This window comes from Pelodiscus sinensis, chromosome 20, assembly GCF_052426305.1.
Source record: "Pelodiscus sinensis isolate ZL-2025 chromosome 20, ASM5242630v1, whole genome shotgun sequence".
In the NCBI taxonomy this organism is placed as follows: domain Eukaryota; kingdom Metazoa; phylum Chordata; order Testudines; family Trionychidae; genus Pelodiscus; species Pelodiscus sinensis.
The window spans coordinates 10,133,720-10,147,944 of NC_143071.1; the positions used below are offsets into that span (position 1 = coordinate 10,133,720).

Genomic DNA, 14,225 nt, shown 5'->3' on the forward strand with positions numbered 1-14,225 from the left:
GGAGACTAGTTTTAAACATTGTCCATATAGGTTGCACTGGTGTAAGAAATCCATTTAAAATCTCATCTTTAGTTATATTTGTGTGCCTTGCTCATGTAGCAAGGCCTAAGGAAGTCAGGGACCCCCCAATCCTGACCCTAACACACTGAGATTCCTTGTGTAAAACAAAATAGCTTCTCTTGCTCACCCATAAATAGTTTCTCCTTTAGCTCAAGCAATAAGGGCTTGTGGTTATGAAACAAGCGATCTTGGGTTCTCTGCACATCCTCTAATGTGATATGTGCCAGCAATGCCCCTCTGCCATGTATACTGGCCAAACTGGACAGCCTCTTCTGACAAAAGATAAATGGACACAAATCAGACATCAGGAATGGTAACACACTTAAACCTGTAGGGAAACATTTTAACCTACCTGCACACTCAATCATGGATTTAAAAGTAGTCATTTTTCTATGAAGGCATTTCACTAACCAATTACAAAGGCAGACTGTTGAACTGGAATTCATTCACAAATTTGGCATTGTCAGCCTGGGCTTAAATAAAGATATTAACTGGTTAACACACTACAAAGCCAGTTCCCCTGCCTTTGACATTCACATTTTCACATCAAAAGCTATTAATGGGATACATCCAGCCTGATTCAACTGTGTTAGCTTCATTAACACAGGTCCTACCATTGACAGGTAACTGCTTTTGCTGTTATATAGATCTTGGATTCTGTTATTTCCACTCCAACTTATCTGATGAAGTGGTTTTTACTTATGAAAGCTCATGATCCCATGTTTGTTAGTCCTTAAGATGCCACGGGACTACTTGTTTTTTTAAAGTTATAGACTACGCTGGTTCCCCCTCTGAGACTTGTTCCCAGAAAGTTCTGGATGGTTATGGTGACCAGGTTGGTGTCAACTGGGAAATGGTATGTAGTCCTACTTTTCTCACTCTATAAAGTGGTTGCACTTAGGGCAGGGAGTTTTCAGTTGTTGTCCTTAGTACTGCTCTCAATGGATATGTTTAAAAATCAAAGCAGAATTAAAAATCAAAGCTGCTCAAGCAACTACTGTGCAGAGAGATGGCATTTGAGGAAGATTCATTCTATAAGAGCATAAGAACATAAATATGGCCATACTGGGTCAGACCAAAGGTCCTTCTAGCAGAGTGTCCTGTCTTCCAACAGTGGCCAATGCCAGATGTCCCAGAGGGAGTGAACAGAACAGTGATCAAGTGATCATCAAGTGATGGATCTCGTCAAAGGCTTTTTGGTAATCTAAGTACACTATATTCACTGGATTCCCCTTGTCCACATGTTTGTTGACGCCCCACCCTCCAAGAACTCTAGAGCTTCATCTACACTGCTGGTTTTCCTGGCAGTGAGTATGCAAATGAGGCACGAATTAGCATATCACCATGCCTCATTTGAATGCACTATGCAAGCCATTTTTGCGGGGAAAAAAGAAATGTGAACTTTTTTGTGCAAAAAAGGTCCACACTACTTTTTCTGCACAAAGCCAGCTTGCATAAATTATGCAAATGAGGCATGGATTAGCATTACTAACTTCCGGCAAAACCGGCAGTATAGATGTAGCCTAGTATATTTGTAAGACATGATTTCCATTTATAGAAACCATGTTGACTTTCCCCCAATAAATTATGTTATTCTATATGTCTGACAATTTTATTCTTTACTATAGTTTCAACTGATTTGCCTGGTACTGATGTTAGATTTACCAGTCTGTAATTGCTAGGATCACCTCTAGGGCCCTTTTAAAAATATTGGCGTCACATTAGCCATCTTCCAGTCTTTAGGTACAGAAGCTGATTTAAAGGGTGGATACAAACCACAGTTAATAGTTCAGCAATTTCACATTTGAGTTCTTTCAGAACTCCTGGGTGAATTCCATCTGGTCCTGGTGACTTGCTACAGTTAAGTTAACAGTTTTGTTCCAAAACCACCTCTAATGGACACCTCAATCTGGGACAATTCCTCCCATTTGTCACCTAAAAAGAATGGGTCAGGTTTGGGAATCTCCCCAGTATCCTCAGCCATGAAGTCCAAAGCAAAGAATTCATTTAGTTTCTTCACAATAACCTTATCGTCTTTAAGTGCTCCTTTGGCATCTCGATTATCCAGTGGCCCCACTGGTTGTTTAGCAGGCTTCCTGCTTCTGATGTACTTAAAAACATTTTGCTATTACGTTTTGGCTAGCTGCTCTTCAAACTCCTTTTTGTCTTTTCTTGTTATATTTTTACACTTAATTTGACAGAATGTATGCTCCTTTCTATTTTCCTCACTAGGATTTAACTTCCACATTTTAAACGATGCCTTTTTATCTCTCACTGCTGAATTGAACCCCGGACGATCATGGCAGCATTGATCTTCTGCATAGTGTAGACATGGCCTGATGGTGGTGGTGTTTGCCTGAATCTACTGAACCCCTTCTCTTCCTTCCCCCTCCCAAAAGGAACCCAAACCTATTCAAATGGAATTTGTTTAAATAGTCATGGGGGGGAGGTGAAGGCTGAGCTGGGCAAGGCAAGCTGAGGCCCCACCCCCTACTGCAACCTTCCCTCTAGTGGAATCAAAGGCAGCCCCCACCCCAGGCTGCTGCCCCTAGACCCAGCAATGGGGCAGCCACATAGCAGCCGGATCATTCCTGGCTATCCATATTGCTGCGCTGTGATCCCAGCCCTCCCAGGTGGCTAGCAAAGAATGGAGTGTAGGCAGTTTTGGGAAGGCAATGCCTTCTTGTGCCTATGTTACTTGCTGCCTATGTAAACAGTCACATGAATGTTTATTTGGAACCTTTGTCTTGTGCTTATAAATTGTGTTTGTATAGTTGTAGCACAAAAGCCTAGGTAGGTTGAGGTTGAATGGTAGCCATAAGTAACGTAGTGCTGGGTTCCCTCTGGCTTATTTCTTTCTTCTGTTTTCACACAGAGGAAGGCTACGTCTAGACTGGCATGATTTTCCGCAAATGCTTTTAACGGAAAAGTTTTCAGTTAAAAGCATTTGCGGAAAAGAGCGTCTAGATTGGCACGGATGCTTTTCCACAAAAGCACTTTTTGCGGAAAAGCATCTGTGGACAATCTAGATGCGCTTTTGTGCAAAAAAGCCCAGGTCGCCATTTTCGCCATCGGGGCTTTTTTGCGCAAAACAAATCTGAGCTGTCTACACTGGCCCTCTTGCACAAAAGGACTTTTGCCCGAACGGGAGCAGCATAGTATTTCTGCAAGAAGCACTGATTTCTTACATGAGATCGTCAGTGTTCTTGCGGAAATTCAAGCGGCCAGTATAGACAGCTGGCAAGTTTTTCCGCAAAAGCGGCTGCCAATTGGGAAAAACTTGCCAATCTAGACACAGCCGAAAAGTATAGTGGGCTCTGCCAGATGATTTGTTTTCAGGCTGTCTGCACAAACAGGCAGATACTAACATCTTGGGCAGCAGCCTCAATGAATTTGAAAAAATAAATCCACATCCCGCTTCCAGTTCTGCGTTTGGCTCAAAACCACAGCACTGTGTTTGGATCCAGGGATTTAAATCCAAACCCTTATGAGGGAATGAGTAAGGGAGGTGTTGACAGTTCCCACCAGTGCAAGTGACTCCTGGAATCAGAGAGCTTAATGGAAAAGTTCACACCTCTTGGAGCTGTTATTTCAGGCTGTTTTCAGACTCTGGCCAATGTAACTGCATTGGATATACTTTGTTTGTGCTTTCAAGTTTCTCTTCCCAATCACACGGGCTAGAAACATTTATTTTTTAAATGAAAGCTGAGATTCTGACTCTGGAGGAGTTGCCCGAGGCATTAAAATCCTATGATGCTGGAGGTCTCAGTCCAACCTCTCCTATGTCAATCCTCAGCCCCTGCCAGCTTGGGGCTTTTTGAATGTTTCTGCAGTGCAAATAATCAGTGCAGTAGTAGGTGACTACCACAGCTTCTTCATTCAGGCGCTGAGCCCATGTTACATGGCAACAATGACTTTCACCTGCAACGAGCATGAGCAAGATGGGAATGGACAACTTTGATGGGAAAGGCTCAGCGACTCTCTTTATTCTATTGTATGTTGCAGTTTGATGGAGGGGCTATAAGACATCAGTGATACTAGGAGAACCCTTTAAATGAAGCTTTCAAACATTGATTTAGCAGAGAATATGGATTGTAGTGAGCAGAATTTCTTTCCATTTTACTAGCGATCAACTTCCACTAGGTGGTGCCATTGTGAAATGTAATCTTATTTTCAGAGAGCCACATTTTTAGCACTGTGGGGACCACTGACAGAGTGAACCCAGACTTTTTCAGTGGTGCCCCCCACTTCCCTGATCTGTCCTCCCACCAGGAGCCATGGCTGGGAGCTGGGGCCAGAAGCAGGCCTAAACCCACAATCAGGGGCCATGGCCAGAGCAGCTGGGGTCATGGTCAGGAGTAGGGGTCACAGCCAGGGCTGAGGCATGCTCAGATCTGCAGCTGGGATTGAGAAGGATGACCAGATGTCTTGATTTTACAAGGACAGCCCTGCTATTTGGGCCTTTGTCTTATAGGCCCTGCTATTTGGGCCTTTTTCTTATATAGGTGCCTACTGCCCTCCCACCCCATCCCTGCCTCTATCCCACTCTTGATGTCTGGTATCAGAAGGGTTGCCATGTTGGTTTGTATCCACAAGACCAATGAAGAATCCTGTGGCACCTTCAAGACTAAAAGATTTATTTGGGAACAAGCTTTTGAGGGCAAAACGCCACTTTGTCAGATGCATGGAGTGGAAATTGTTGTCAGGCATAAATATACTAGCACATGAAAAGAAGGGAGTTACCTTATCAAGTGGAGGACCAGTGCTAAAAAGGCCAACTCTGTCGGGGTGGATGTGGCCCACTCCCAACAGTTGCTGAGGAGGTGTGAATACCAAGGGAGGGAAAGTTGCTTTAGTAGTGAGCCAGCCATTCCCAATCCCTATTCAAACCCAGATTAACAGTGTCAAGTTTGCAAATGAATTACAGCTTTGCAGTTTCTCCTTGATGTCTGCTTTTGAAGTGTTTTTGGGGAAGGATGGATACTTTTATGTCTCTTAGACTATGTCTATATAGCAGCGTTATTTTGGAATAAATTGACGTTATTCCGAAATAACATAGTGCGTGTCTTTATTTCGAAGTAACATCGAGCAGGAAGACTTCTTACTCCAACTTGTGGTAACCCTCATTTCATGAGGAGTAAGGGAAGTTGAAGGAAGAGTGTTCTTCCTTCGACTTCCTGCTGTGTTGACAGCGCTAAAAAACGACTTAAGCTATTTTGACTTCAGTTATGCAATTGATGTAGCAGAAGTTGCATCGCTTTATTCGACTTTTGCCCCGCTGTCTAGATGTGCCCTTACTGAGTGTATAGTGAGATTGAAATGCTCTCCCACTGGGTTTGTATGTTGCTGTTCCTGAAGTCTGTTTTGTGTTCATTTGTTCTTTTGTGTAGAGACTGTCTGCTCTGGCCAATGTACATGGCAGAGGGGCATTGCTGGCACGTGTCACTTTAGTTGATGTGAAGGTGGATGAGCCCTTGATGGAATGGCTGATGTGGGTAGGCCCTATGATAGTGTTGTCTGAGTAGATACGCAGAATTGGCAACAGGATTTGTTTCAGGGATTGGTTATAGAATCCTAGAATTATAGGGTTGGAAGAGACCTCAGGAGGTCATCAAGTTCAATCCCCTGCTTAAAAGCAGGACCAGTCCCAACTAAATCATCCCAGCCAGGGCTTTGTCAAGCTGGAACTTAAAAACCTTGAGATTTGGAGATTACACCCCCTCCCTAGGTAACCCATTCCAGTGCTTCACCCCCCTGCCCAGTTAAATAGAGTTAGTGTGTCTGTGGTGTGGTTTGTAATTGCTGGTAAGTAGTTGCTTCAGGCTGGGGGGCTGTCTGTAAGCGAGGACTGGCCTCTCTTTCATGGTCAGTGAGCATAAGGGATCATTGATGATGTGCTGGAGAGGTTTTAGCTGGGGCTGTAGGTGATGGCCAGTGGTGTTCTGTTATTTTCCTTGCTGGGCCTGTCCTGTAGTAGGTAACTTCTGGGTACCTGTCTGGCTCTGTCTGTTTCATCACTTCCCCAGGTGGGAATGCTTGATAAAGATCGTGTATGTGTTTGTCTGTCCAAGGGACTGGAACAAATGTACTTGTAAATGCTTGCTGTCTGGTTATCCTAGGCAGGGCCATAGTGGAGTTGGGGGTAGACTGGGGCTCAGTGGGGCTCTCTCCTCACCCCTTCTGGGATCTGGCCAAAGTCTCACTACACCCCACCTGAATGTTCCTCTGTGCCTCTGTAGGGGGGTGCACCCCAGAGTTTGGTGTTCATGGCTTTAAGTTATAGAGAGCTTTTTAGACCCCTGGCAGAAGTGCCTGACCCCAACAAAGAGGGTAAGGAAAATCTTGCAAAACAAAAAATAGTCTAGCAGCACTTTAAAGACAAAGAAAACATGTAGATGGTGGTATGAGCTTTCGTGGGCACAACCTACTTCTTCAGATGACAGGAATGTTAGAAAGAGGATAAGCTGTTGGTAAACATACAAATCCATGAATAACATTGATCTCTGCTCAAGTGTAAGGAACAAAAAATGGGACTATGTAGCACTTTAAAGACTAACAAGATGGTTTAATAGGTGATGAGCTTTCATGGTCCAGACCCACTGCCTCAGATCAAATAGTGGAAGAAAATTGTCACAAATTGCTATATAGTCCTGTTTTTTGTTTCAGCTACACCAGACTAACACGACTACATTTCTATCACAAGTGTAAGGAGACAGTTTTTGCAGTACATAAAATGTTCAAATGTCACACTCTCCAAAAAAGAGGACTATGGATTTTTAAAAATATATATTTCTAGAACTTACCCGGTTAATTTCCTGATTGCCTGTGACTTGTCTAGACCAGTGAAAATATCCTGCACTTTATACAACTCTATAAAATAAAGGTCTATGTATATAGTACGGTAAATATATATATGGAGGTCACTGCAGGCAAGGGGCAGATTAGATTGATCATAAATTGGTGGATTAGAATTGAGTCATTTTAAATGTAAGCAGGTCTGAATCAATGCATCCAATACAGCTAGCTGGAATGGGAAAGGAATCCTGGGTGTGGTTGTGCTCACTCAGTTGTTTAGCCCTGTAAGGTATTCAACTGTTACGTAAAAACCGTTCATGCTGGAATGGGAAAGAAATCCTGTGTGTGGTTATGTAAATACACTTCAAACAGGTTGCTCAGGCTTGCTAGATGTTCAACTGCTAGAAGGTGCTTTGCCCATTGTAACCAATTTGGCTGTTGTGGGGTCACAAACTGTGTTGAAGCTAAATGCAGAAATTGCACCAATGCTTGTAGCTATTGTGGGGGGAGGGATAGCTCAATGGTTAGGCCTGCTAAACCCAGGGTTGTGCGTTCAATCCTTGAGGGAGGCCATTTAGGGATCTGGGACAAAATCTGTTAGGGATGGTACTTGGCCTTGCTGTGAAGGCAGGGGACTGTCTACGAAAGCGGACAGGGGGCTGCAGACATGGGAGTTTGACAGAGGGAGGCCTACGATGGTCAGGAAGACATACAACACCTGTGCCAGCGCTGCTTCTGTCTCCTCCACCTGCGCCTGTAGCCAGACAGAGCGCCTGAGCATGGATGCTTCTACCCAGATCCTGGTGTGGTTTTGCAGGGACTGTGGCTTGCAATTCCCATTTACTGATATCCAGGCTGGGGAGATCATCTTATGTGAATGGTGCCTGCTGGTGGAAGCTCTCAGGCAGCAGGTGGGAGAGCTACAGGAGGAGGTGGCTAGATTGAGGAGCACTCAAATCCATGAGCAATTCCTGAATCGTGTTCATGAGGAGACAGCTGAGGTAGCTGTCCCAGTACACAGGAATGCGGGCACACCACTGGTGGAGGAGGAAACGGCTCAGGGTGGACACTGGCAGCTGGTTACTTCTGGTAGCAGGCACTGGTCCACCCCTGCTCCGAACCCTCCTGCCGTGGTACTAGGAAACCGTTATGCTCTTCTTTATACAGGAGATAAGGAATCACTCCCTACAGCAGAGGAGGAGAAGCATCGTACCCCCAAGGCTGGGAAGTCTGCTGCCACCACTGCGAATAGGAAACGTAGGGTAGTGGTGGTTGGAGACTCTCTTCTGAGAGGGATGGAGGCACCCATCTTTCCCCCTGACATTTCATCTCGGGAGGTATGCTGTCTGCCGGGGGCCCATATCTGAGATGTTACGGAGACATTGTCGAGGATTATCCAGCCCTCTGACTACTACCCCATGCTACTCATCCATGTGGGCACAAATGATACTGCGAGGTGTGACACTGAGTGGATCAAGAGTGTCTACAGGGCTCTGGGAGTATGGGTGACGGAGTTTGGAGCGCAGGTGGTATTCTCTTCGATCCTTCCTGTCGAAGGTAGGGGCCCAGGCAGAGACAGGTGCATCCTGGAGGTGAATGCCTGGCTGCAAGGATGGTGTCGCCAGGAGGGCTTCCTCGACCACAGGATGCTATTCCAGGAAGGACTGCTGGGCAGAGATGGCGTTCACCTTTCAAGAAGGGGGAAGACCCTATTTGGACACAGACTGGCTAACCTAGTGAGGAGGGCTTTAAACTAGGTTCGACGGGGACAGGTAAGTGGAGAACATGGAGACCTGGGAGATGGGTCGGAAATGGGAGGGAGCGTGGGCTATAATGGCAGAGAGAAAGGAGGATCAGGGCAAAACTGGGAGGCAAAGTCAAATCAGTATCTTAGATGCCTATATACAAATGCAAGAAGTATGGGTAATAAGCAGGAAGAACTGGAAGTGCTAATAAATAAGTACAATTATGACATTGTTGGCATCACAGAAACTTGGCGGGATAATACACACAATTGGAATGTTTGTATGGAAGGGTACGGATTGCTCAGGAAGGATAGACAGGGAAAAAAGGGAGGAGGTGTTGCTTATATATTAAAAATGAACACACTTAGAGTGAGGTGGAGATGGACATAGGAGACAGAAGTGTTGAGAGTCTCAGGGTTAGGATAAAAGGGATTAAAAACAAGGGTGATGTCATACTAGGAGTCTACTACAGGCCACCTACACAGGTGGAAGATGTGGATGAGGCTTTTTTTTTTTTAACAACTGACAATATCATCCAAAGCCCAAGATTTGGTGGTGATGGGGGACTTCAACTATCCAGATATATATCGGGAAAATAACACAGTGGGGCACAGACTATCCAATAAGTTCTTGGACTGCATTGGAGACAACTTTTTATTTCCGGAGGTTGAAGCTGTTCTAGATTTGATCCTAACAAATAGGGAGGAACTGGCTGAGAATTTGAAAGTGGAAGGCAGCTTGGGTGAAAGTGATGATGAAATCATAGAGTTCACAATTCTAAGGAAGAGTAGAAGGGAGAACAGCAAAATGGAGACAATGGATTTCAGGAAGGCAGATTTTGGTAAGCTCAGAGAGCTGATAGGTAAGATCCCATGGGAATCAAAACTGAGGGGAAAAACAGCTGAGGAGAGTTGGCAGTTTTTCAAAGGGACATTATTAAGGGCCCAAAAACAAGCTATTCCGCTGTGTCGGAAAGATAGAAAATATGTCAAAAGACCGCCTTGGCTTAGCCACGAGATCTTGCATAATCTAAAAATAAAAAAGGAGTCGTATGAAAAATGGAAAGCAGGACAAATTACAAAGGCTGAATATAGGCAAACAACACAGGAATGCAGGGGCAAGATTAGAAAGGCAAAAGCACAATATGACCTCAAACTAGCTACAGGCATAAAGGGAAACAAGATGACTTTTTTTTATAAATACATTAGAAGCAAGAGGAATACCAAGGACAGGGTAGGCCCACTGGTCAGTGAGGAGGGAGAAACAGTAACAGGAAACTTGGAAATGGCAGAGATGCTTTAATGACTTCTTTGTTTCCATCTTTACTGAGAAGTCTGTAGGAATGCCTAACATAGTGAATGCTAGTGGGAAGGGGATAGGTTTAGAAGATAAAATAAAAAAAGAACAAGTTAAAAATCACCTAGAAAAGTTAGATGCCTGCAAGTCACCAGGGCCTGATGAAATGCATCCGAGAATACTCAAGGAGCTGATAAAGGAGGTATCTGAGCCTCTGGCTATCATCTTTGGAAAATCATGGGAGACAGGAGAAATTCCAGAAGATTGGAAAAGGGCAAATATAGTGCCCAAAAAGGGAAATAAGAACAACCCAGGAAACTACAGACCACTTAGTTTAACTTCTGTGCCAGGGAAGATAATGGAGCAAGTAATTAAGGAAATCATCTGTAAACACCTGGAAGGTGGCAAGGTGATAGGGAACAGCCAGCATGGATTTGTAAAGAATAAATCATGTCAAACCAATCTGATAGCTTTCTTTGATAGGATAACGAGACTTGTGGATAAGGGAGAAGTGGTGGATGTAGTATACCTAGACTTTAGTAAGGCATTTGATATGGTCTCACATGATATTCTCATCAATAAACTAGGCAAATACAACTTAGATGGGGCTACTATAAGGTGGGTGCATAACTGGTTGGATAACCGTACTCAGAGAGTAGTTATTAATGGTTCACAATCCTGATTGCCTGTGACTTGTCTAGACCAGTGAAAATATCCTGCACTTCATACAACTCTATAAAATACCATAAAGGTCTATGTGTATTGTACGGTAAATATATAAATATATGAAGGTCACTGCAGGCAAGGGGCAGAGTAATCTAAAGGTATGACAAGTGGGGTTCCGTAGGGGTCTGTTTTGGGACCGGCTCTCTTCATCAACAATTTAGATATTGGCATAGAAAGTACGCTTATTAAGTTTGCAGAAGATACCAAGCTGGGAGAGGCTGCGACTGCTCTGGAGGTTAGGGTCATAATTCAAAATGATCTGGACAAACTGGAGAAATGTTCTGAGGTAAACAGGATGAAGTTTAATAAAGACAAATGTAAAGTGCTCCACTTAGGAAGGAACAATCAGTTTCACACATACAGAATGGGAAGCGACTGTCTAGGAAGGAGTACAGCAGAAAGGGATCTAGGGGTTATAGTGGACCACAAGCTGAATGAGAGTCAGCAGTGTGATGCTGTTGCAAAAAAAAGCAAACATGATTCTGGGATGCATTAACAGGAGTGTTGTGAGCAAGACATGAGAAGTCATTCTTCCGCTCTACTCTGCGCTGGTTAGGCCTCAGTTGGAATATTGTGTTCAGTTCTGTGCATCACATTTCAAGAAAGATGTCAAGAAATCGGAGAGGGTCCAGAGAAGAGCAACAAGAATGATTAAAGGTCTAGAGAACATGATCTATGAGGGAAGGCTGAAAGAATTGGGCTTGTTTAGTTTAGAAAAGAGAAGATTTAGGGGGGACATGATAGCAGTTTTCAGGTATCTAAAAGGGTGTCATAAGGAGGAGGAAGAAAACTTGTTCATCTTGGCCTCTGAGGATAGAACAAGAAGCAATGGGCTTAACCTGCAGCAAGGGAGGTTTAGGTTGGACATTAGGAAAAAGTTTCTAACTGTCAGGGTAGTCAAACACTGGAATAAGTTGCCCAGGGAGGTTGTGGAATCCCCATCTCTGGAGATATATATGAGTAGGTTAGATAAATGTCTATCAGAGATGGTCTCACAGTATTTGCTCCTGCCATGGGGGCAGGGGACTGGACTCAATGACCTCTCGAGATCCCTTCCAGTCCTAGTATTCTATGATTCAATGACCTCTCAAGGTCCCTTCCAGTTCTAGGAGATATGCATCTTCTAGAGAGATTGCTACAGAGAGCTGTCATTAGGGGAGCAGTGACTGCCGAGCAGATGGACCAGACCAAATTGGCTCAAATTGAAAGAAGAACTCAATGTTATAGCTCGATTCTACTTAATCTCCAGCTAAGAATGTGACAGGAACATCCCCCTAGCTATTCCCAGCTGATAAAAGAGGTCATAAAGAAGGAAGGAAGGAAGGCTGTCATGAGTTTCGCGTAGTCTGGACATCTGAGCTTGTCAGCACAGCACCCCAACAAACATCCAGTGCACTGATGGAGAGCACCAAAGAGGAATTTGCCCAACAAGTGCAGGTTCTGACATGGCTGTGTTGCAAAGCGTCATTGAGCAAGCTAGGATTTGCAGGGGTAAGGAGCCTGAGGCTGTGGTGATGGAGAAGTCAGCACTTGGAGCCGCCATCCCACTCGGGCCAAGTGGGAGAGGACAGTTCTTCTGCTACCAGTGTGGTCAAAATAGGCACAGTGTAGCCAATTGCCGAAATGAGGAAAATCCTGGCTTAGTTTATAAAAAGCTGAGGATCAGTTGTGAAAGGTCAGGGAACTGCCAGAGTTTGGGGATGGGGGCCACCCAGGCCTATAGGATTTGAAGGATCTCCCAGAAAAGACTGCCCAGCTGGGATCCCCTCAGGACTGATAGGACCTCGAGCAGAGGTCACAGTGAGGATTGAATGAGCGGAGTGCAAAGCAGTTCTTGACACTGGATTGCAGGTGACTATTACATTTCAGTCAATCTACCAACGGATGCTTAGGCACCCGCCTATCCAGCCATTGACTGGCCTTGCCTTGCGTGGCCTCAGCATGAATGAATACCCCTACGAAGGTATTCGTAGTACACCTGGAATTCCCAGAGGAAGTGGCAGGAGTAAGAGAAGAGATGGACGCAGCTGCCTTGATATGCCCCAACCCTAAATGAGTCTCTGATGTGTCTGTGGTGATAGGGACCAACTCCAGTCTCTTCAAGGTGCTCACAGATTACTGCAGACAGCGGGCTGGGGCCCAACATCTGGACATCCTGATGATCCATACACTTTGTGCTGACGCCTATAGGAAAATTGAGGATGCTAAAAAGGAGATGTCTGAGCTACCGATGGAGGTGCTGAGGTAAGTGGGTACGACCCCCTTAATAGTGCCTGCAAGGATAGAGCAAGAAAGTGCTTGTCATGGGTACCTGTCTGAAAGGGAATAAAGGAGCATTTGCCATGATAGAACAACCAGCTGAAGGAGAGCTTCCTGAAGGGGTCCTGTTCCCCAGTGGAGTTATAACCTTACTGGCAGCAGCTGAGGACAAGGTCACTATACTGATTGCTAATAAAACAAGTTGTGATGTTGTTGTGAATTGAGAACAAAAGATAGCAGACCTGTTCGAGCCCGAATCAATTGTGAGACCCCAGTGTGAAACTCAAGTTCCAACTATAAATCCAGCAAAGTTTGACTTCGGAGATTCACAATTGTCCAGGGAGTGGAAGGATCATCTGAGGAAGGAACTCTGTGAAAGATCCAAGGTTTTTTCACTGCATGAGTGGGACATGGTGTTCTGCTTAAAAGAAGCACACGGGACCTTTTTCAGGGGGATAAGGCAACACACCGCATTTATTGATAATATAATGAAGTAGCGTATGCATTTACACATACACACACACAAGTCCTGCTGACGGAATAGTTACCAATCTGTTGCTCGACCCAACCTATTGGCCAGATAGGTCGAGTACGAGGGGGAGCCTGGTTCTTGTCAGTCCGAACTGATGCTCCATGGTCTTAGCAGGATGGAACCTGAAGAACCATATAAGTCACCTCCTCCTTTATAGGATTTTCTTTCCGTGCAAGTCTAAACATTTTGCATTGTCAAGCCTTAATCAGTCACTCCGCATCACAATCCATCTTCCTACAACATATGCTTATTGGGAAGCAGTTGTTCTCTCAGTCATTTGATATCCATATGCTGACATACCCTCGGGGGTGTTGTCTTTCCAGAAAAAGTTATCGATTCCCTATCGAGGGGTGCTTGCCACTAACTTCAGGCTTCGTCAAACTGCCCCGGTCCAATCTCCATCTTCAAAGTGCTTTGCTTGACTGAAAACTGTTTGGTGTCACTGAGTTTCCGGCTCCTCCTCTGATCATCTAGGCATGCAATAGCCTTCACGCTTCCCTCTCATAAAACATTTTCTCTCATTCACATAAACAATGCATTTACATAATTGCAGCATGGAACAAAGAGGGTACTTCTAGTCACTTAAAGTACAAGGTCTTTCAACATTAAACTTATTTCTATCTATTACAAGGCTTATCTAACACTAGCATCACTATGCATTACAATGTTCCATCCCTTCAGTTCAACATCGGAACATGCTAACATCAAACAGAGCTGGAGCTAAATTAACAAAGATGCCTGGCCTGTCTGAGACCTATATCTTGTGTTAAGTTTAATCCAAACCTAATGCTATAACAATACATTCATTATAA

At 44.5% G+C, this 14,225-nt stretch overlaps 1 protein-coding gene across 2 annotated transcripts in view; it reads right to left on the reverse strand.

The window, feature by feature from the left end:
* MILR1 (mast cell immunoglobulin like receptor 1) overlaps positions 1 to 14,225 on the reverse strand; it is a 162,449-nt gene that overhangs the window by 19,045 nt on the left and 129,179 nt on the right. The window contains exon 1 of one of the 2 annotated variants that reach the window (XM_089771808.1): positions 188 to 319. The exons of the other annotated variant lie outside the window; for it this stretch is intronic. Within the exon in view, the coding sequence (XP_089627934.1) occupies positions 188 to 191 (4 nt within the window). The 5' untranslated portion in view covers positions 192 to 319. Of the gene's footprint in view, positions 1 to 187; positions 320 to 14,225 lie in introns of those variants that run through there. 2 annotated transcript variants of the gene reach the window in all.